The sequence below is a fragment of the Eumetopias jubatus genome, unplaced genomic scaffold, assembly GCF_037043125.1.
Source record: "Eumetopias jubatus isolate StellerSeaLion01/CBP00866 unplaced genomic scaffold, mEumJub1_p1.0 scaffold_1, whole genome shotgun sequence".
In the NCBI taxonomy this organism is placed as follows: Eukaryota; Metazoa; Chordata; class Mammalia; order Carnivora; family Otariidae; genus Eumetopias; species Eumetopias jubatus.
The window spans coordinates 104,997,186-105,021,412 of NW_028274807.1; the positions used below are offsets into that span (position 1 = coordinate 104,997,186).

The window sequence follows — 24,227 nt, forward strand, 5'->3', positions numbered from 1 at the left end:
TATGTCATAACATCTATCTGCACTTACTATGTGCCAGATACTGTTGTAAATCCTTTCCCTACATTAACTAATTTAATCCTCACAATAGTAGTAAGAGATAGATATTAATAATATCCTGATTTTAAGGATTAGGCAACTGAGGTACAGAGAGATAAGTGATTGCTCAAGATTGCAGAGCTGGTAAGAGCAGAATATGACTTTGAGCACAGGGAGTCTGACTCAAGAGTCTATACTTTTTTTAAAATTTTATTTTATTATGTTATGTTAATTACCATACATTACATCATTAGTTTTTGATGTAGTGTTCCATGATTCATTGTTTGCGTATAACACCCAGTGCTCCATTCAGTACGCGCCCTCCTTAATACCCATCACCGGGCTAACCCATCCCCCCCCTCCCCTCTAGAACTCTCACTTTGTTTCTCGGAGTCCATATCTCTCATGGTTCATCTCCCCCTCCGATTTCCCAACTGCTATGATATGCTGTCTCTCAAGGAAGGGAGGGAGAAATGATCCTCAAGACGTTTTCCTCTTCTCTTCCAACTTCTACTCTTATGCCATTCCCACCACTAAATACTTTATTTCAGATGTTCCACATAACCTTTAGCCAGCAGGTCATCCCCTGAAGACTGTTTACAGCATAAAGAAGTCTGATTGGTTTATGGTTTATGGATGTTGATGTGGAGGTGTGGTGTCTGTAGCTGGGTAGGGGTGACCCATCCTGGTAACTAGACTTGGAGCAGCACAATGTGTCGATTTTTCATTGTCCCACCCTTATAATTTGACCTCCCTACCACTTTAGGGTAAATTACTTAAAAATTAACAATGACCAAGTTACTGTGAGAATGAACCTCTAAACCCAGTTTGATGGGTTTGATACTAAATAGATCTGGTTCTCAGAAGTTGCTGATTTTAATACCACAGGTACTGATTCAATGTTCAACTCAAACATAAACACATATGCATGCACACATATATATTTCCTAAGAACAGGGTGGAATGTGAGTCAGGAAAACCCTAATTGCAAAGCTGATCCCATGCCAGAAAGCTTTAGGCTATTCAATTACATGATTAAGTTTTAAAAAAAATTTCTTTTGTCTTTTGAATATTTGTTGAAGGAAGCAATTAACAGCTTTTTGGGTTTTTGACATTTTTTTTTTAAAGATTTTATTCATCCGACAGTGAGAGACACAGCGAGAGAGGGAACACAAGCAGGGGGAGTGGGAGAGGGAGAAGCAGGCTTCCCGCAGAGCGGGGAGCCCGATGCGGGGCTCGATCCCGGGACCCTGGGATCATGACCTGAGCCGAAGGCAGACGCTTAACAACGGAGCCACCCAGGTGCCCAACCTTTTTTTGAGGAAACCTCCTTTTTGGAGAATGCTTTTCTTCATGTCATATGTAGGAATTTAAATTTATAATTTTTTTCAAGTTAAAAAATCTTTTCTTCTTAGTAAAGTGAGGGCATGTCATAGGAAACTCTTATCTGCAAGAGATTCACAGTAATATCAAAATTCATAACTGAGGCACCTATGCCTAATATATTAATATGTTCACTAAAATTGTGACCAGTGTACACTGATTTATCCTATGGACAGCTGCTTAACTCTTCTAGTTAGAAATCTTAGAATCAGGATATATGCCTTTTGTTAAACAATCTTGCTGACACACTAATCTCTCTGTATACTCCAGCTTCATTCCAGAGTGCTCCTGTCTGAATTCTCCAACAAAGCAGTTCTCTTTTTAGCAGGAAACTGGAATCTTGGTGTTCATGAACAAAGACACTTATGTATGTCATGTACTTTTCACTGAGTTGCACCTTCCACTTTTACTGAGGCTTATTTCATCCAAATGGAAATCCCTTTGCTATTTATTGTTAAACAGTTGTTTAGATATGGTTTACTATATTTCCCAAAGTCATCTATATAAACTCTGTTGTAATTGGGTTCCCAGGAAAGCAGATTTCAAAATGGCTGTTCCAAGGGAGGGACAAACCCCTGAGAGGGGCCATTCCCTTTGACAAAGAACAGTTTCTGCAGGCAGACTTGGGTCTGGACTGACAGCGGAGAAAATGAGTGCCTTTCTCCTAAAGGGGTCTATGGGCAATGTACCATAGTATCTACTACAGCCTACTCCTCTCACCATTCAGATCTATCTGCTTTGTGTAATAATTTCATTCTGTATGGAAACAGCTTCTCTGAAATGCTTTTCCTAACAAAATTTACAAGAAGGTTAGTGCGAGGATCTATCATCTCTACCATACCAATTGCTATCAAGGCTGCAACTGGTACTCTGTGGTAGGCTGGATAATGCCCCCCCCCCCCCAAAGACATCCACCTGTAAATTTTATTTTGCATAGCAAAAGGGATTTTTCAGATATAATACAGTGAAGGATCTTGAGATGGGGAGATTATCCTCTATTATCTGGGTGGGCCCAATATAATTATAGGGGAGCAAGAAGGTCAAGGGCCTTCTTTGAAGAAGAAGGAGGTGGGCTGATGGAAGCAGAGATTTGAGTGATGCACTTTGAAGATGGAGGCTCATGGAGGTCATGAGCCAAGGAAAGCAGGGAACCTCTAGAAGCTAAAAAGATGTGGAAATGTATTCTCCCCTCAGAGCCTCCAGAGGAACCAGCCCTGCTGACACCTTGAGTTTTGCCCAGTGAGACTAAGTTTCAACTTTTTACCTCTGGAACTGTAGGTAAATAAATTTATTAACACAAATTCTTGAGCCGCTAAGCATGTGATAATAGGTTAGAGCAGCAACAAGAAAGCTAATACAGTGTCTCTCCTCTACCACCTTTTTTTTTTTTTTTTTTTTTTTTTTTTGCTGGTCTTTTGATACAGGAGCTCAAAGTGACTGAGTTCACAGGTTCAGTATTCTACCCATAGGGAATTCAACACCATGTAATAGTCATTGTTTTAGTACGTATATTGCCTTTTAGAGGATTGTTCCTCATCCTCATAAGATATTAGGCTGAGTTGCTTCTTTGAAGACCTGTTCCATCGAACTATTAGTCCAGCAGTTTCAGGGCAGGGGAAAGAGATGTTATCATATGTGATAGGACTAATACATCCCTGATCAGATGCCCACTGCTCTATCTCCTTTGCTATAAAGTGGTTCTGTAGTCTGAGGCAATGTTACGGGGGATCTTGTGTCAGCACGCCAAATACTTTGTGATCCTTCAAATAGTGGCTCAGGCTTAGGTCCTGTGGGCAAGAAAGTCAAACCCAAACCTGGATCACAGGTAAATTCCACTGAGTGTAATTGATGTCCCTTCCAAGGTGGAAAAGGTCTTAGGTAAATAACTTGCACCAAATGATTGATTGGTGTTCTTGAGGGATAGTGCCATTGTGGGGGCTCAGCATTGAACTCTGTTGCTAGCAAGTTCCATGTTTAGGTAATAGCAATATTAATAAGATCACCTTGGTGAATGGGAGCTTATGCTGTTGGGTAATGCATAGCTCTTGTTCCTCACACCAAGATTATTCCGTTTGTTCACCTCTTGGATCACCTTAGGGTGGTTATAATAAAGCCTTGGCTCATGTCACTTGGAATATAGACTTCCTTTTGTCAATGGCATTGGTTCTCTTTTCTATCTATCCTTATGTATGTATTCTCTTTATTACATAAAATACTCTTTATTACACATGATGCTGCTTGATATTTGAAGATAATGCCATTAAAATAACTTCTATTTACAAGGGCAATTGTGACCAAAGATAAGTGATTTTAGCCCAAGAGTATTCTCTGTTATTTTTCACCCTGAGAATGGCTTTGGCTTTTCTATTGCTGCAGAGATTTTTTTTTTTTGAAAAGTTAGAACCATTTTTTTGCACATTCATATTCTGTTTTGTCTCTATGACTTGGCTCCATAAGAACCTATTTACTGCATAGCAGGATTCTGTTCTGGCGTAAGTAATAATTCTGCTGCAGTAAAATAAATAATACAGTCACAAACATAGGAGGAAGGTAAAAGAGAATATTCTAAAACAGTCTGCCAAACCAAGTGGTGTTCATTCAAGGAATGTGGGGGATGGATTAATATCTGGAAATTTCAAACTATACGTTTACATAACACTCACATATGTATGCTGGCTAAGAAAACATGCTTGGTTATCTCCATAGATGCTAATAAGACAGTTAAAAATTAAAACAAATATATAAACTTTGAAAATAGGAAGAAAGTGATGCATCCTATATGATTTTAAAATATTTACAGCATTTTCTAGCTTTTGACCATAAAATTTTAAATCAAAAGTCAAGAACTAAACCAGTATTCTTGCTTTTATCACTTTTATGTAAAATAGCTTAGGAAATTCTAGCCAACACAATAAGCCATGGAATATATAAAAGATATGGATCCAATACAGAGATATTACTGGAACATCCAAGAAAATGATCTGAAAAAATATCACAGTCAAGAACACAGCTGGGTACAAAATGAATAAAAAAAATGCAGTTTGACTTAATCAGCAATACCTAAAAGTTCTAATGAAGAAAAAATACAGATTTTGTTAACATCCACAACAGAGACATAAAGTACACTGGGAAACATCTTTAAAACTTTGTGGGGTTTATATGAAGAAAATGGCAAAATTAGTATTGTAAAAGAATTGGAAAATGGGACAAGCAAACAGAAAAGACAACTCTGAAATACAAACTGATGTGTATGAAACAGTAACTCGGAATGGAATTATTCAATAAATGATGGTGGGAAAATTGATTAGCTATTTAGTAGAAAATGTTCATCTTTACTTCTATACACAGCAGATAGATTTAAGAGCTAAATGAATAGTTAAAAGATTAATTTCTAAAGTACCATATGTTAAATGTTTTAAGTTTTTTTCTAATCTAGAAAAAATGCAAGAGAGTTTTTATTAAACCTTTGGATGAGGAGTGTTTGAAGTTAAAAAACAAAGCCATTAAATGAATCACAGGAAAGCAAGGAGTACATATAGGGGGTTATTTGCATGCTTAGAGTCTCTATGCCAAATACATAGAAACTGTGAACATGGTTTTCCCAGGGCAGGGAACAGGGGTGAGAGGGAGACTAACTTTTCACTGTGAACCTTCTTTTATATCTTTTGTTTTTTTGTACTGTGTTCATGTATTACTTTTTCAAAAAAATAAACAACTCAAATTTCCAGTTTAAAAAAGAACAAACAATGAAATCCCAAAAGGTTGACAGATTTGGCTCTTTAAAAACTTAGCACATCAATAGATAACAGCAAAGAAACTAAAAATAATGAAACATGGAGACATAGTCACAATTAATATGCCAAGTGTTAACTTAATATCCTTCGTAGAAAAAGATATCAAAGGAGGAGCCCAAAACTTGAAGTCATCTCAAGAAAAACTGACACAGGATACAGTGGGCAATTCCCAAAGGAAGAAATACAAATGGCCAATAAGCATGTGAAAATACTCAACCTCACTTCTGATCAAGGAAATTCCAAGTAAAACAGCAATGAGATAACTGTTTTTCACTGATCAAATTAGCACAAATTAACAATACTCTGTGCTTGCAAAGGCAATGGGGAAAGCATGTTTTCACCCAGCTGATGGGAATATATACACATCAGTAACACCTTTCTGGAAAATAGTTTGGCAGTATGTATCATGAGCCCTAAAAATGTTCCTGTCCTTGGTCTCAGAAATTTCCACTTCCTGAAAATCTAGACCATAAAAAATCTAAGTATGGAGAGGGCTTCATGCATAAGATGTTTACTGCAGAATTAGATACAATAGCTAAACCAGATTGTTAGGCTGGAGCTTTCAGTAGGGCAGAGAAGCCCCATCACTTCCCCTCTCGAACAACAGTACATGATGGTGTAAGGATCAGATTGCTTCACTGCTTGATTATATTTTCATTTTTGTCAGTCTGCCAGACCACGGACCGACCAATTTTCCAAATTAAAGTGATGGGCCTATTTTTCACATTTAGATGTTTTGGAGAGTCATATTACCTCCCAATAAAGATGATTAGATATTTGAGGGAGAATTAAATAGTTGAATGAAGGGAAATTTGGTTGGGGAAAGCTAACGTGGATTTGGTAGTTATTTGAACCGAAAAGAGAGAGCTGAGATGATGTGTTCTGTTGTGTAGAGAAAGAGAAGGAATGTTTATGAGGCGAAATTGGAGGATGATTTGAAACATTTTACAAAAATCACTGAAACGTCAGAGGAAAAAAAGTCAACCCTGACCTGTAATGGACTTAGAAACCGAAACGGCCTGAAAATTAAACTCACTTGGCAAGTGAATAATTAAGCTTCTTTGGACTATCCCTGCTCCCTGGATGTGGATCTGTGACAGCAGGAACCTGCTGTTTCAGCACATTTGCATATCACCTTGTCCACCAGATTCTCATCTCCAAGGAAGAAGGCCCTCATCATACTGGGGCTTTCAACCTCACCCCTTAGGGCACGGTATGGCATACCCCTTTGCTAAGTGAATAAGTTGGTATGTTGTCGGTTCTTTGAAAGATAACTTTCCAGAATGTTATTTAACATGAAGGTTTTCTTTCAACTAGGATTACCAGACCAATAACAATGACCAAGCAGTGGTTGAAATCTGTATCACTCGAATCACGACAGCCATCAGAGAGACAGAATCAATTGAAAAACATGCCAAGGCCCTTGTGGGGCTCTGGGATTCCTGCCTGGAGCATAACCTGAGACCCTCTGGGAAAGATGAAGACACTCCCCATGCAAAAATTGCTTCTGATATCATGAGTTGCATTTTACAGGTATGTCATTGTTCATCATCATGCTATTTGATACTGGCTTTGCAACTTCAGTGAACATGGTATCTCTGAACCAAGAGCTAATGTTTCTCTAGCCTTTAGATCCTGTAAAAAGATACCACAAACCATCAATAGCTGAGCCCCACAGGCTCTAGAGAGCCTCAGCTGTCTGCAAGACACACTGTGGGGAATTCAGAGTCATACCGCAGCAAGTTTCAATCTATTTAGAAAGATAAGACATGTGCATATCAAAACCTAACATTAATGTATGCCAAGATCCAAATGATGAATACTGGAAAATTCAGAAAAAAAGACTTCTTTTATCCAAGGAGACCAAAGAGGGGGTGGAGTCTGAACTGAGTGACCCATGAGCTTGGAATACGTGGAGAGAAGTGACTAAGTCATTTTTACATGTACTTCTATATGCATTGTGAATTTGCCATGATAATAATATTTGCCTATTCTAACTGCCTGGCTGGCTCAGTCGGTAGAACATGCGACTCTTGATCTCAGGGTCGTGAGTTCGAGCCCTATGTTGGACGTGAGGCCTACTTCAAAAAAAAAAATTCCTTCTTCTGGTGTAAACATGAATTTGGAATTTGGGCTCAGCCACAAACCAATCATGTAAGATTGAAATGCTAGGGAAGTCACTTAACTTCCCAAGCCACAGTTTCTTGCCTATAAAATACAGATGAAATGACATTGTTTAGGACAAATTTTACCAACCAATAAATGTTGGTGATATTGATAGGTGTTTCTCAAAGGAGAATTCTGTGATCAAATAAGTTTGGAAATACTTAACTCATTTTTTCCCTTTTGGACTATCATATGTTTCATAGCATATTAAAGGCTCTGAAAAGTCCTGCAATTAAGAAAGCTTGTTAATTTTGTTTAGTACAGTACTTTTGATTCTGATGTGCCCATGAAACTTCTTTTCCCCTCCCTACCCCCAAAACAGTATTATGAATACCTCTCAGAACTATGGTTTCTGAGCACAGTTCAGGAAATTCTGGTTATGTGGGAGTGTTGCACTGGGTCGTCTAATATTAGCCTCCTTTCTTCTTCCTCCTCCTCCGCCTTGTTCACCTCTCCCTCCCCCCTCCCTCCCCCTCCTTTTCACAGTTGTCTATACTTAAGTGGACCATATTCCATTTTGTCTGTCTAGACCAGACACTGCTCTACTGAACAAAAGACTCTATACACCCTGTCACACTGTTTTTCCTTTGTCCCCAGGGTTAGAGATAGGAGGGGAGGAAATGGGGATTTCAGAAAAATTAGTGAAAGATGCATGCTGCATGGAGATACAAAACAAAGACCTAATATACCTGTTCTTCACTGATTATCTAACACAGATTATCTTACTCCAAAGTGCCATTCCACAGACATTCAGACAGAAATTCACAAATCATCCATACTCTCTAGCTCCCACTGTGATTTCAAAACCATTTTTGAGTCTGGACTCTAGAGTGGCACTATCCAATAGAAACGGACAATAAGCTACAAACAGAAGCCACATATGTAATTTCAAATTTTCTAGTAGCCACATTAAAGAGAAGAAAAAAGGAACAGATGAAATTCATTTGATAACATATTTTCCTTAACCTAGTATATCCAAAATATTATTTCAACATGTAATCAATATAAAAAATTAATGAGATATTTTACTTCTGTTATATACCAACTCCTATAAATCTGGTGTGTGTTTTAGCACGTTACTTCAGAGTGGTCACGTTTCAGGGCTCAGTTGCTTCCCATGCGTCGTGGCTGCTGTGTCAGCAGAGTTCTAGAGAGTCAGGAAGTCTTCCTGGATGGAGACCACATTTGAAATGGTTATGAGCAATGAATGGCAATTTCACCAGGTAGGAAAGGAGGACATTTCAAGCAGACAGAACATTCCAAACTTGTGCAAAAGTACAAATTTGTGAACTGAGATCAAGGTCAAAGAATTTTAAGTAGGCTGCCCTTCAAACTTCCCCAAATTTAAACATAAAGGGGATGTTTCATTCTGGGCGAAGGCATTAGATCTCCTACTTAAAAAGGGGGTTGGAGCACTGGGTGTTATCCGCAAATAATGAGTCATGAAACACTACATCAAAAACTAATGAAATAGGGGCGCCTGGGTGGCTCAGTCGTTAAGCGTCTGCCTTCGGCTCAGGTCATGATCCCAGGGTCCTGGGATGGAGCCCCGCATCGGGCTCCCTGCTCAGCGGGAAGGCCTGCTTCTCCCTCTCCCACTCCCCCTGCTTGTGTTCCCTCTCTCGCTGTCTCTCTCTCTCTCTCTCTGTCAAATAAATAAATAAAAATCTTTTAAAAAAAACAAAAAAACTAATGAAGTACTACCGTACAGTGACTAACATAACAATAAAATAAATTTTTAAAAAGGGGCGGGGGTTGGAGGTGGGGAGCAAATAAAACACTAAACTTAATGCTGACCAGTGACTCCAAGGAAATGAATGTATAAGACTATTGAGAGCAGGGCCCTAAGCACAGGCATTAATATTTTGGGAAGGGACAGAGAACGGGGCTACAGGATAAGCCTCTTGGTTGAGAAGGACAAGTAAGTCACATAAAGGGGCAACTCCAGGGGTGCCGGGGTGGCTCAGTTGTTAAGCCTCTGCCTTTGGTTCAGGTCATGATCCCAGGGTCCAGGGATCAAGCCCCGCACTGAGCCCCGCATCGAGCCCCGCATAGAGCCCCACATCGGCAGGAAGCCTGCTTCTCCCTCTCCCACTCCCCCTGCTTGTGTTCCCTCTCTTGCTGTGTCTCTCTCTGTCAAATAAATAAATAAAATCTTAAAAAAATGGTGGGGAGCGACTCCAGCCTGAAGGGCCAGTGTGGACACAGGCTGTTCAACTGTGCGCCCTCAGAGGAAGCAGAAGGTATTAAAATGGAAGGCAGGGAGCCCTAAAGGCAAACTTGCTTTTTGGCAAAGTTCAGTGATCTGTGCAGGCCACCCCTGGGGATGTGGTTCCAGAAAGTCAGCCCAAGGAACCAAAGGCAAGGCTGTGGTTGCAGCTTTGCTGTGTAGCTTTGATCAAATTTTAAGGGAAAATTTTTGGCCTGTGGTAAATATCAAAAACACGATGTTGTATTACATGTAATTTAGGATCTTGTGAGAACCATGTAGAAATCCAGATGGCTCATATTCGGTTCTAGTTTTTCAGTCAAATAAAACAGTAGATCAACTTTAAAGCCAACCGCTTAGCATTTGAGCTTGCACAAAACCCAAAAAACAACAAAACAACAAAGAAAGAATGATTCCTTCTCCGCCCATCTACATCCCCAGATAAGCGATGCCAGAATCACACTATCAGGTGCAGACCTACCAGTTCTTCCCACATCCTTGGCCATTTTAACTCGATTTTTTTTTTTTTTTCTGGCCATTTCACTATCATTTCAAGCTAAATATTTTCACACACATAGAAAACTTCTGTCTTTTTTCCCCCACATTGCTTTTTTAACCTACACTCCAGACCTACTTCAGGTGACTCCTTCCTTTTCCACTTTTAATTAGTAATTATATATTTAATTATTTCTTTTCTTGACCCCTACATTTATGAACTTGCCACATTCACCTTAAAGTAGTTTTTAACATTCTAGTATTCACCTTCCATACATTCCTCAGTCCAAAATCAGTACCAGTACTCACATGCATTTTGAGTTCTGGTTTCTTTTGCCTTGGGTGACATGTTTTTACAAACCTACCCCATGTCCTTAAACAAGTCTCACAACCTGTCCTTTATAAAACAGGATGAACCAGATGATCTCTGAGCTCACCTTCCGGTCTAAAATTCCGAGTCTTGGAGGAGATGCTGAGAGGTAGATTAGCAAAGAGCTTTGGAGCTTGAGGGCCTTCCAGTCAAATGCTCTTGGTCTTATATAAATGAGAGCTTGGCCGGTTATCAGAAATTAATTATTTTTCTTTTTTGTAGATGGACCAACTGTCCATTCACCTTGATTCTACACTTCAATTTTCTTATTTCCTCTTCAGGTAATGCTATATAAGATTCAAAGTCTGTCCCTGGCTGGCCTTGAATGTGAAGTGACCTGGGCATTTTTGAGAGCATTTCCTTTGCAGCTCTTAGAGGCAGAATTGGTTATCTTGACCCAGAAGTTTACTCAGTAGGCAATCCCAGCTCTACCATTCACTTGCAGTGTGATCTTGGGCAATTTTATCTTTCTGTGCCTTGATTTCCCCATCTGTAAAGTGCTGCAGCTGTCTCATGAGTTTGTTGTGAGGATTACATAGTCATTAGATAATAGACGTAAAATATTTGGGACACAGGAAATGCTGCATGAGTATTAATTCTGGTTGGCATTATCATCATCTGTAGAAAACTCTAAAATAGCACTCAGTGCTTTCTAACAAGCTATTCATTTCATTATTTATTTTAGCCATTGTTCATTGCTTGTCTCCCCCTCCCCAGAATAGAAGCTCTGTTTTATTGATGTAGTCCCAGCACCTAGAATAGTGAATGGCACATAGTAAGTACTCAAAATAATATTTATTGAATGAATGAATGAAGGAAGGAAGGAAGGAAGGATTGAATAGATCAGGAGATGTGGCTGCCCTCTGGATTTTGCAGAACAGCTATGCTTCTCTCTAGAGTGGGTCTCAGTACTTATTCGTCAGTTAATGCCACACAAGACAATGGCAAAAAATTGGGAGGAGACTGGGGCACAACCTCCCAGGTTACTGAGACCCACTCCCTTATTACCTGTCTGAAAACACAGTGGGAAAATTTAGGTGTATGTGCCATTTATATTATATGTATACCCATGCTGCTAAGAACCAAGCATTTTATATATAAATCCAAAATTTGCTTGTTTGATTATCTGATCAGTGATGCAGGGTGAAAAGCCATAAAACAGTGATTTAAATAAATGACACTTAATATTTCTTGAGATTGCTCTTCCAGGGCTTTTAGTTGAATTCAAAGCCCAAGAGCCAAAGAGCTTTTTAGTTGCTATCATCTCAGATAGATATCTTTTACTTCGCTTTATACTTTTCAATTTCAAAACTATGGGAAATGTTCCCAAAGCACATGTTTTCAAAAGGAAAACCTGCACCAAAAGCTCAAATTGGTGCTAATCTAGTTAAGAAATATAATTCTTGGCTAGAACAAAGATCTTTTGTTCTGCTTCTATAGCTAAAAATAACTGTCCCCATGAGCAAGTTTTTTTTTTTTTTTTTTTAATCTATCCTGTACCTCACTGAATGTGTTCCCTGAGTACTGGGCACTGAATTGTGTGTGAGATGATATGTGTACCAACATGCTCACATCTGCACCAAGAGGCAAGGACCATCATAAGCTCCAGTATTAACAGCTGCTATTAATGTGGTTTATTTGTACAAGTGATCATCGGGCTTTCTCTGCGTGGGTACCATCAGCATTCCTGTGATCTAAATAATCCTAAAGATAACATAAATTAATGGGCCTGAGATCTACTGTGTTAGCAACTCCTTCTTCACTTGAGAGTGAAGTTCAGCCATTAGAAGGAGGTTGTATGGTACCTGTTAGGTCCATTGGACCTGTGTGTTTCTAGCCTCTTCTTGGCCTCCCAGGCCCTCACTCATATCCTGTTTCTGTCATTAGTGCCCATGGCTTCTTGGTACCCTAGAAATGGTCTAGACACTAGTTACAGATTGAAAGCCTTTGGCAGTAATTCCATGGTGTTTATACAAACAATTTGCTCTTTGCTTAATGTTTTACTCCTGCTGTCATTTGAGAGATATCCAAATGACATATGTGGGAGGAAAATAGAAAAGTTGAGTGTGTTAAAGTTTTGTTTTGTTTTTTAATAATGACATTATACTTTTTTTATATTTGACTTTATTTTATTATTTATTTAGTTTTATTAGTTTCAGAGGTTGGATTTAGTGATTCATCAGTTGCATATAATACCCAATGCTCATTACGTCAAGTGCCCTCCTTAATGCCCATCATCCAATTACCCCATCCCCCCACCCACCTCCCCTCCAGCAACCTTCAGTTTCCTAGAGTTCACCATCTCTTATGGTTTGACTCCCTATTTTCATCTTATTTTACTTTTCCTTCCCTTCCCCTATGTTCATCTGTTTTGTTTCTTAAATTCCACATACGAGTGAAATCATATAGTATTTGTCTTTCTCTGACTGCCTTATTTTGCTTAGCATGATACCCTCCAGTTCCATCCACATCATTGTAAATGGTAAGATTTCATCCTTTTTGATGGATGAGTAATATTGCATTTTATCCATTTCTTCTTTATCCATTCATCTGGCAGTGGACATCTGGGCTTTTTCCATATTTTGGCTGTTGTGGACATTGCTGCCATAAACATCAGGATGCAGGTGCTCCTTCAAATCACTATGTTTGTATCCTTTGTATAAATGCCTAGTAGAGCAATTGCTGGGTTAGAGGGTAGCTCCATTTTTAACTTTTTGAGGAACCTCCATACTGTTTTCCAGAGTGACTTCACCAGTTTGCGTTCCCACCAACACTGTAAGAGGGTTCCCCTTTCTCTGCATCCCCACCAACATCCGTTGTTTCCTGAGGTCATTTTAGCCATTCTGATAGGTGTGAGGTGGTATCTCATTGTGGTTTTGATGTCTTCTTTGGAGAAATGTTCGTTCATGTCTTCTGCCCATTTCTTGACTGGATTTTTTGTTGTTTGGGTGTTGAGTTTGATAAGTACTTTATAGATTTTGGATACAAGCCCTTTATCTGATAAAACATTTGCATATATCTTCTCCCATTCTGTAGGTTGCCTTTTAGTTTTCTTGTCTGTTTCCTTTGCTGTGCAGAAGCTTTTTATCTTGATGAAGGCCCAATAGTTGATTTTTGCCTTTGTTTCCCTTGCCTTTGGAGATGTGTCTAGCAAGAAGTTACCAAGTCTGAGGTTGAAGAGGTTACTGCCTGTGTTCTCCTCTAGGATTTTGATGGATTCCTGTCTCACATTTAGGTCTTTCATCCATTTTGAGTTTATCTTTGTGTATGGTGTAAGAAAATGGTCCAGTTTCATTCTTCTGCATTTTTAAAAGTATACTGTCATTATTAAAAAACAATTACATACTTTTAAAAAAATTTCACACATTTCACTTAGAATCACACTTCAAAGACTTTAATAGCTGCCTACTATTTTTTTCTAGAACATCTAGAATTGTTATAAGCAGAATGTGATGGAATTGGTTAAGACAGCCTGTTCTTTCGTGGTTGTTGGCAAACATTATCTCACCCCCAAGGTTTAAAAAATATCAGTTGCTGGGAATACCGATTTTCATTGATCTTTCGCTGTCTGTGTTCACAATTAGTAGGAACATGAGTTGTATTTTCCCAATGCTACCATCTGTGGTTTCTAAGCAAATTACAGGTAAATGTGCTTGGGGATGTATTCCTCTAATGGAAGATGGGTACTTCTCTAGCTGCAAGTTGTTCTTGGCTAAAGACTCAGAGTAGAAAAAGTAAACCTGGGCACAAAGTTCTTTGTTAGAAAGCTCTGAGAATTGTGTGATTGTGCTCCACTCTCAAAACTAGGGCTTTGATCAGCGCTGACAGGGATAAATGTGTCATCTAAAAGTTAAACTAGCAAAAATCTGTGCATAATGGAAAGATTGGCTGTCTGTAGGGGCAACCTAAAAAATTGTATAGGTGAGACTGAGGGATTTGGGAAATATCCAAATGCTATAATTGAAGTAACTTAACTATTACCTCAAGGGAGCAGGGATAAAATAAGATTATAATAGAGAAAAAGGACAAATGAATTGGCCTTGGTAAATAACACCACTTCCTAAACATACTCTAAAGAATATGTCAACAAAAAGGAGGCTGCTCAGTAGGGGGTCATTATTATGGCACAATTAGCAAAATTACCCAGCGCTGTTTTGTGTGTGTGTTGGTGGGGGGAGGGCATAATGGGTAGAGACTGAATCTGATGGACAGGAAAGTTCCAGTCAGTCACTAGAGATGGGGATTTGGTTATGGGGTAGGATTGTGATTTTAGTCGGGTTTCACCATGGCCTGAATGACATAACCCTCAGGATCTCTCCCTGCTCTTATCTGATTTTGTGCCCATCAGTGAACATTCTGGTTAGTCATCTGGTTCCTGATACCCTGATAATGTGAAAGAGTCTGACCTAGGAAAGACCCTCACTGTAGATGAGTAAACTGGCATGCCTGATTATGCACCGAGCTTTTGGAAAGCCCTTGGTGTGAGTTAGCATCAGTGGATCCAAACAATTCTGTCTGGCCTGACTAAGTACACACTCAGACTTCTAAATCTGAAAGGCAGGGAGCAGCCAGCCTCCCAGGGAGGCCTCACAGCTCATCACATCAGTAATGGCCCAGTCCAATCAGGCCTAATTAAACTCACCAGGAGAGGAAATACTCTAGATAAAGTCCAAGCCTGGTATCAGAGAAGTCTGGCTGCAAGCCATTGTCCCAATAGGAACCATGTTAGGAACTCTAAGAAGGATAGGATAGAAACGTAGTGAGTGGAACTGCCAGAGAAGCACAGATTTGTCACAAAGGGATAGAGTCAGAACTTGCAAGATGGCTGACTTAAATATGGGATATCAGGTTAGGTTTTTGAATACTTACTTTCTCTGCTCAGGAGTCAGATTGACCCTTGAATCTAGAAAACGGGTGCAACTACAGAAATGGATTAAGGCTTTATAGGTCTATTTTTGTTTCTAAGGACTGGGAGGGGAAAAAAGTTTAAGCACAAAAGAGTTAATTGACTCACTTGGAAAAATTGGAGGCTAATATTGGCCTCAGGCACAGCCTAATGCATGGGGCACAAATGATGTCACCAGGACCTATTTTCTCTCAACTTGTCTCTCAAATAGATGCATGTTGCCTTGACTCTCATACAGATTCTCTCCTACTGAGGACACAACCTGGCAGCAGCTACTCTTGGTCTTCCATTCTCAACACTTTGGATTCAGTAGAAGAGAGAATCTCTTTCACAGAGACTTTTAATGATTCCTTAACTGTAAATGGGTAACTTGCCCATTCTTGAACCTACCATTTGGACCAAAGAAATGTGATTCTCTGATTGGTCAATGTCTGAGTCATTTGATGACTCCTGAAGCCAAGGGTGCAAATGCCCTCATTAGAAAGAAGTATCATGGCACCTTGGCCATAGAAGTATGAATCTGCTAACGAGAGTGTAACAACTCACCTGCCCAATCAACTAGGACTGAAAATGGATGGCATTGGAGGTTCAGACCCATACTCAGCCATCGCTAGCAGCAACATGAGCGAGAGACATGGGAGCAAATGAGGCCCCCTCCTCCGTGCCTCCCTTCCCATCACATTATGTTCCTGATGACAACTATCACAATAGGTTTACATTTTCTTCATTAGTTATTCAGTTCTCAGATGTTTATTGAACATCTACCCCAAACCCAGAATTGTGGGAAGTATTAGAGGGAATAATCCACAGGTGGAAAGATATAAGCACTTTTCACATGAATGGTTACAGAAAAACAACTACCTTTTATTTCTGATATAATAATATTAAGTCACACATAGTGTGCAGTGTGCAACCTTTGCCTTATAGTTAGACTAAAGGATGGGGTTGATGGTCAGAATAGTTGATGGTAGTGAAGACAAACGATTCTTTCTTTTTTAAGATTTTATTTATTTAATTGTCAGAGAGAGAGAGAGAGCACAAGCAGGGGTAGCAGCAAACAGAGGGAGAAGCAGGTTCCCTGCTGAGCAAGGAGCCTGATGCGGGACTCGATCCCAGGGCCCTGAGATCATGACTTGAGTCGAAGGCAGACACTCAACCCATTGAGCCACCCAGGCATCCCAAACCATTTGTTTTTAAGAAAATAATTTGTATTTTTAACTATTCCCTAACTGGTCAATTAAATGTTGATGGTACTATTTTATGTATAAGGATATTGATGACCAATCACAAAGTAAATCAAAAAGAGAATTATTTTAGGACCCAGAATTTCTTTAGTTTTTAGTCTTATGTTCATTCACTTTTTTCTTCTGAATCTCACTGGCTGAAACTTTAGCTTTTAAGATATAGTCAGAAAGCAACAGTCAACAAAACCAAAAGACAACCGACAGAATGGGAGAAAATATTTGCAAATGACATATCAGATAAAGGGCTAGTATCCAAAATCTATAAAGAACTTATCAAACTCTACACCCAAAGAACAAGTGATCCAATCAAGAAACGGGCAGAAGACATGAACAGATATTTCTGCAAAGAAGACATCCAAATGGCCAACAGACACATGAAAAAGTGCTCAACATCGCTCGGCATCAGGGAAATCCAAATCAAAACCTCAATGAGATACCACCTCACACCAGTCAGAATGGCTAAAATTAACAAGTCGGGTAACGACAGATGTTGGTGGGGATGCAGAGAAAGGGGAACCCTCCTACACTGTTGGTGGGAATGCAAGCTGGTGCAGCCACTCTGAAAAACAGTATGGAGGTTCCTCAAAAATTTGAAAATAGAGCTACCCTATGACCCAGCAATTGCACTACTGGGTATTTACCCCAAAGATACAAATGTAGGGATCTGAAGGGGTACGTGCACCCTGATGTTTATAGCAGCAATGTCCACAACAGCCAAACTATGGAAAGAGCCAAGATGTCCATAGATAGATGAATGGATAAAGAAGATGTGGCATGTATATACAATGGAATATTACTCAGCCATCAAAAGGAATGAAATCTTGCCATTTGCAATGACGTCGATGGAACTGGAGGGTATTATGCTGAATGAAATAAGTCAATCAGAGAAAGACAAGTATCATATGATCTCACTGATACGAAGAATTTTTAATCTCAGGAAACAAACTGAGGGTTGCTGGAGTGGTAGGGGGGTGAGAGGGATGGGGTGGCTGGGTGATAGACATTGGGGAGGGTATGTGCTATGGTGAGTGCTATGAATTGTGTAAGACTGTTGAATCACAGACCTGTACCTCTGAAACAAATAATACATTATATGTTAAAAAAAAAGAAAAAGAAGAAGATAGCAGGAAGGGAAAAATGAAGGGGGGGAAACCGGAGGGGGAGACGAACCATGAGAGACTATGAACTCTGAGAAACAAACTGAGGGTTCTAGAGGGGAGGGGGGTAGGGGGATGGGTTAGCCTGGTGATGGGTATTAAAGAGGGCACATACTGAATGGAGCACTGGGTGTTATATGCAAACAATGAATCATGGAACACTACATTAAAAACTAATGATGTAATGTATGGTGATTAACATAACATAATAAAATTAAAAAAAGATATAGTCAGAAAGCACCTTGTTCAACATTCCTTGGGTTGTCAACTCAAGTATAAATCTGATGAGTTATTTTTGTCATCACTGACTCCTGATCACCCTAAAGATCAATTCCAAACTCCTTGGCACGGAATACTAGACCTTTCATAATCACGCCTCTTTTACTTCTCCTGTCCCTATGCTCACCTCCCTACCCTAACGTTCCCATATGTACCACACTCCCACTGTGCTGAACTAGTCACGGTTCCAATGGTGCACGCTCATCATCACCTCTGTGCCTCCACACATGCTTTTCCTGCTGTCCATCCCTTTCCTTGCCATCACGCAGCCATCTCCTGTTCATTCACCAGGTCCAGCTAAGACATCACTCCCTCCAGAAAGTCTTTTCCTGACACCCTCCAGGACTGGGTTAGGTGTTCCTCCTTTATTCCCTCAGCAACCTGCACTTTGCCTGTCCGTGCCCTCATCAGCCTGGGCTGTTTGCTGCCTGTTTCCCTCCAAGGCTCCCCAACAAGGGCAAGAATTCCCAGAGGCCCAAATACAATGAAAACAGGGTGGGGCCTGTGTTTTCACAGCTGTACTCTGGAAATTAGCTCAATAAATATTTTTGGGATGAATGAATAAATGAATGAATAATGAGCCACTTATTATTTGTCACTTTCTTATGTTTCCTCAGAATTACAACCGACCCCCTGTGATGGCATTAGCCATCCCCATAGCAGTGAAATTCCTCCACAGAAGCAACAAGGAACTGTGCAGGAATATGTCCAACTACCTGTCCCTGGCTGCAATCACCAAGGCAGATCTCCTGGCTGATCACACAGACGTTATAGTAAAGAGCATACTCCAAGGTATGGTGCAATGGCTGAGCTTGGGGATGTTTTTTTAGGAGTGGTTTTAAAGTATTTTCATGAACCATTTTTATGGTTTGTGGAAAGGGAGACCTAGAGTATTGAGAGGTATGTTAGATTCTCTGCTTTGCCATTAGTTGGCTGGTGAACAGAGGTGAGGTTTCTTGGGCGGGCTGAGTCTATGTCTCTTCACTGGGCAGATGAATTATTTGGATTCACAGGGGAGTTGTAAGCTCTCTCTCTTCTAACTATACGTCTCTCAATTTGGAGAATGGTCTTTTCCATGCTTCTGGTTACCTTGTCCAGCTACCAATTGTGAAGAACGTATCTGTCTGCACTGAGTAGAACATGTCCCACTGTTCTCAGTGGCAGGGGGAAAACCTTTTCTGCCTTTGGTTTCCAAAAGCAAGGAATGTTAGATAAAACATGCCAGAGAACACATGAAGACTTCTTAAATGTTAACATGTTGGGACTAATTTGTAATTGTGTTAAATACCACCATAAAAAAATCAAATTAGGACATCTCTGTTAACTGTTTCACGTTTGCATGAAAGAGATCAGGTTAGTCCAATCAAAATATTCTCTTTGTCTTAAGTTTTTCCTTTGGCTTTAGATCTATCAGAAACCATTTTATTTTTGTTTTTTAATTTGGGATCAGAGAACAGTATATGGTATAATGTGATATGCACCCAATGTCCCCAGTTCTCATTAATAAAAATGTATGAGGTCCATGAGTATCTTGGCCCACATTTTACTGTCACATACCCCATGTGCTCAAGTTGAACATCAACCCTCCCAGACCAAGTATTTCTTAAAGTCCCCAAGGGTCCCCACAAATGTTCTCTTTCTTGGTATCCAGACCAGTCCATAAACCCATGCTGTTATTGTCTCCATGCTTCCTGGCACAGCATGCTGTGGTGGTGTCCACTTCCACCACACTAAGCCCAGCAAACTCTGTGGCTGTTACCCTGGAGGGCTCAGGAATGGATTTTACTGCACACTGTCTTGCCAGGGATGGCAACCTCTGTTCCTTTGTGCTGCTACCCCCGAAGCTTCAGTCGGGGTACATTAATTTCATGTGGCAGCCTGTGGCAGGATGGGGAAGTGGGGAGAAACACCTGTCTTTCTCCTTGGTGTTACACTTTGGTAGAGAGGCCCCAGAGTGGAGTTGCTTAGCTCCCAATACCAACCTGTTCCCAAGTTTGCAGGAAAACGTATCCATCTGTCCTAAAATGGTCTCTCTCTTTCCTGGGCTCACCTATCCAGCTAAGAGTGAGGCTAGCAAGAAATCAGTCATCTAGTTCTCAAAATGACTATGGCCCACCAAGGACTAAGGTTTGTTTCATTGTACCAGACATTCCCAAGAAGAGTTCTTGGCAGAGTTCTCTCCAGAACATCTGACCAGCCACCCCAGTGGTCTACCAGATGCCCAGATATGTCTGAACCCCAGCCATGACAGTGGAATTTCATCACTCTACCTGTGTTCCCTTCTAAAGATCTGTCATTGATATTACTAGTCAGTATCATTCATTTCTCATTTTCTTTGGCTACAGGATTGAATTGCTAATTTAACTTTTAATCATGAAACAAAATTTTCTAAAAGTCCAGAAAAGCAGTTATACATTTTTCACCACCTTGACTACATATTTGGAACAGATTTTATATGATATTACAAACACGTATACACACCACACATTTTAAAACCATGATAGTTAGACTTGCAAGTAACAGATATATTGAAAAACAAAACAAAACAAAACACAAAAATGAAGTGTTTCTTCGCGGCTGCCAAGAACTTAGTTCATGTATTTTTTTTTCTTTTTTTGAAATGCACTTTCAATGACAAAGAAATCTTTTGAAACACAAAATGCACTTTCTGAATTCACTGCAAACATTTTAAATAAACAAATGATTTGGTTTATTTGATCTGGCGCTCTAAAAATTACCATAAAAATGATAATTTGACTAAAAGAAGTTGGGACTACATATTTCAGGGCTTAGATTTAGACTAATGTGTCTGTAAAACTACAACCGTTCACATGAGCCCATCAACCTTAGACCTGCAAAGTACAGGGGATCTTACTGTCTCTCAGTAAGTTTTCTGCTCTGCAAATCTTTGTCATATATTCCCTGCAATCAGCTTTAGAAGCCATCATTAGGATTTCTTTTTTTCTTTACCTATAGTTTTCTCCCCTTTAGATCTTCCTCCTTGATTTATATTACCTTAATCTGCATTCTCCCATTTTTCTACTTCTACAAAAAATGCTAAAGTATTGCAGTTTCTTGATTTGATTTTTTTTTACAAGACTAGAATTAAAAAATTGTAGAATCTTATGTTGGGACATTAAACATGGTTTAGCTCAAGTATCCAGGCAATGCTTAAATCCCCACCTAATGGTCATCCTCTCAATGATAACAATAATGATTATAATAACAATTACAACTACAATGGCTAAAACTTATTTCATGCTCTCTTTATGTCAAATACTGTATTAAGCACTTTATACAGATTATAGGATTATATCATTTAATCCTCACAAGAATTCCATAACAAAAATCCTATTATTATCCCATGTTACCCATTAGTAGTATTTTAAGCAATAGAAAACCCAGGTAAAAACAACTTGATGATGATGACAATGATGGTGATAATGAAGATGAGGAAGAAAAGAAAAAAGAGGAGGGGGAAAGGGGGGTAGGAGGAAGAGGAGGGGAAGGAGGGAGAACTTCTTACCAGAACACAGGACTGATAAGCGCATAAGTATATCAGGCTTCCCATATAGTTTGACTCAGGGCTCAATGGCAGTCGCAAAAGTCATTACTCAGCTCTGCTTCCTTTGGGTTGGATTTTCATGCTCCATGTTATGGCTCTCTGCAGCTTCCAACTCACATCATCATGAATACCAATTAAGCAAAAGAAACATATTCAGTCTCGTTGTCTCTCTTTGACCTGACATGGGTCACATGCCCAATTCTGAAGCAATCCATCATCGTTGTCAAGGAATACAGTATTTCAGTTGACCAGGCTTGGATTATGAACTACCATCAAAGCAGGAGATGGGGGTCAACTGCAGTAGAACCACATGAATGGGGTGCAGATCACCCCCCAACCAAATCCAGGGCTATTGCCAGGAATGGCTAAAATGAATACTGGGTACCAACAAACAGCTTTATGTATTTACTTTTATCCTTTTATACTTTCTATTTTAGAGATTCAGCCCATTGCTTTGGCATAACAAGACCTTTTTTTTTAAATTTTTTAATTGTTATGTTAATCACCATATATTACATCATTAGTTTTTGGTGCAGTGTTCCATGATTCATTGTTTGTTCATAACACCCAGTGCTCCATGCAGAACGTGCCCTCCTCAATACCCATCACCAGGCTAACCCATCCCCCTACCCCCCTCCCCTCTAGAACCCTCAGTTTGTTTTTCAGAGTCCATCATCTCTCATGGTTCGTCTCACTGAATAACGATTCTTCCATCTCAGTGTATCTGCAGTTCTTTCCAGGTTCTTGGCATCTGTAAATTTTAGGAATAGAACCACTCTCCCTTCATTTTAAAACACTAATGAGAAAGTAGATCAGATGGGGCCAGGCAAGACTTGTTGTATGCCAGTGGTGACTCCTCCTTATACTTGATTGATATTACTCCATTGATTATATTTTTCAGTCGTTTTATTCAGATGTCTGTCCCTGATTGCAAACGAAATGCCTCCTTTATGCTTGTAAGTCAGTCATGAGAGACTGTTAAATGAGCTTATGTATCTATCCTTGAAGGCAAATATTTCTGTAATTCCAAACCAATTTTTACTACTTTTCATTACTAATAATTATATATAAGTAATAATGTTGACTTTTACATCAAATGTAAATAGAAATTGATTTTATTTAAATTGCTTAGGCTCCATTTGTCTGTTTTGTATTCTCCAAATTCTTCCAGTGAGAAGGGAAATGTGAAAAGTCCTTCCATTTGGAGAAAAGATTAAAGGCACGGGTAATATTGCCTTGGTGCATACTTTGGAGCCAAGGGGTTAGAAAACCTGAAGATACCTATAACAAATAAGACAATTATATCAGTATTTTTAAATCACCCCCACCCCCACAAAAGAAAAAAAAAGTGTCCAATTTAGTTTTATATGCAAGTAATAATTACAGGCTTGACTATACTTTTTCAGATAATTAAAAAACATTCTCCAACCAATTCTGTGAGGCTAGTATATATGTGATATCAAAACAAGAACAGGACAACATAAGAAAGGAAAATAAGGCCCATCTTAATTATGAACATTGATGCACAAATCACAAATCATGAATCAAAATGACTGCAGCAATGCTTAAGGGAAATAATAGTTCATATTTGCTGAGCACTTCCTGTGTACCATTTTCTGGTCTTTTAAGTCATGTAATTGTCCCAGTATCTTATGAGGGAAGAACTATTGTTATTCCCATTTTATAAAATTCATAATGATTCAGTTGAGTTTATGCTAGGAATGCAAGCTTGTCTTTTTTTTTTTTTTAAGATTTATTTATTTGACAGAGAGAGACACAGCGAGAGAGGGAACACAAGCAGGGGGAGCAGGAGAGGGAGAAGCAGGCTTCCCGTGGAGCAGGGAGCCCGATGCGGGGCTCGATCCCAGGACCCCAGGATCATGACCTGAGCCGAAGGCAGATGCTTAATGGCTGAGCCACCCAGGCGCCCCTCAGTTGTGCCTTTTACAAATATTTTTCTCTCAGTCTGTGGCTTGTCTTCTCATTCTCTTGTCACTGTGTTTCACAAAGCAGAAGTTTTTAATTCTAATGAAGTCCAGCTTATCAATTCATTCTTTTTATTTTTATTTATTTTTTTAAGATTTTATTTATTTCACAGAGAGAGACACAGCGAGAGAGGGAACACAAGCAGGGGCAGTGGGAGAGGGAGAAGCAGGCTTCCTGCTGAGCAGGGGCTCGATCCCAGACCCTGGGACCATGACCTGAGCCAAAGGCTGACAGGGACTAGCCACCCAGGTGCCCTGCAAGCATGTCTTAATATTCAAAATGTAATTCCCCCCCAGTAAAAGACTAAAAGGTCAAAAAGTCATCTGATCAGTAAGAGCATTGCATAAATTCAGTACCCATACATGAAAAAAAAGTTTTTGATGGGGCACCTGGGTGGCTTTGTCAGTTAAGCATCTGCCTTTGGCTCAGGTCATGATCCTGGGACCCTGGGATCGAGCCCACATGGGGCTTCCTGCTCAGCGGGGAGTCTGCTTCTCCCTCTCCCTCTGTCCCTCCCCCCAGCTCTCTCTCTCACTCTATTCTCTCTCTCCCTCTCTCAAATAAATAAAATCTTTAAAAAGAAAAAAGTTTTTTGAGAACTAGGAATTTTGGGGAACTTCCTGAAACTGATTAAGGG

At 39.7% G+C, this 24,227-nt stretch overlaps 1 protein-coding gene across 1 annotated transcript in view; it reads left to right on the forward strand.

Annotated features, from left to right (window-relative positions):
- The window catches only part of VEPH1 (ventricular zone expressed PH domain containing 1), a 221,148-nt gene that overhangs the window by 11,331 nt on the left and 185,590 nt on the right, over positions 1-24,227 (forward strand). The window contains exons 2-3 of the mRNA XM_028103177.2: positions 6,531-6,746; positions 18,657-18,831. Coding sequence (XP_027958978.1) covers positions 6,531-6,746; positions 18,657-18,831 — 391 coding nt within the window. The remainder of the gene's footprint in view (positions 1-6,530; positions 6,747-18,656; positions 18,832-24,227) is intronic.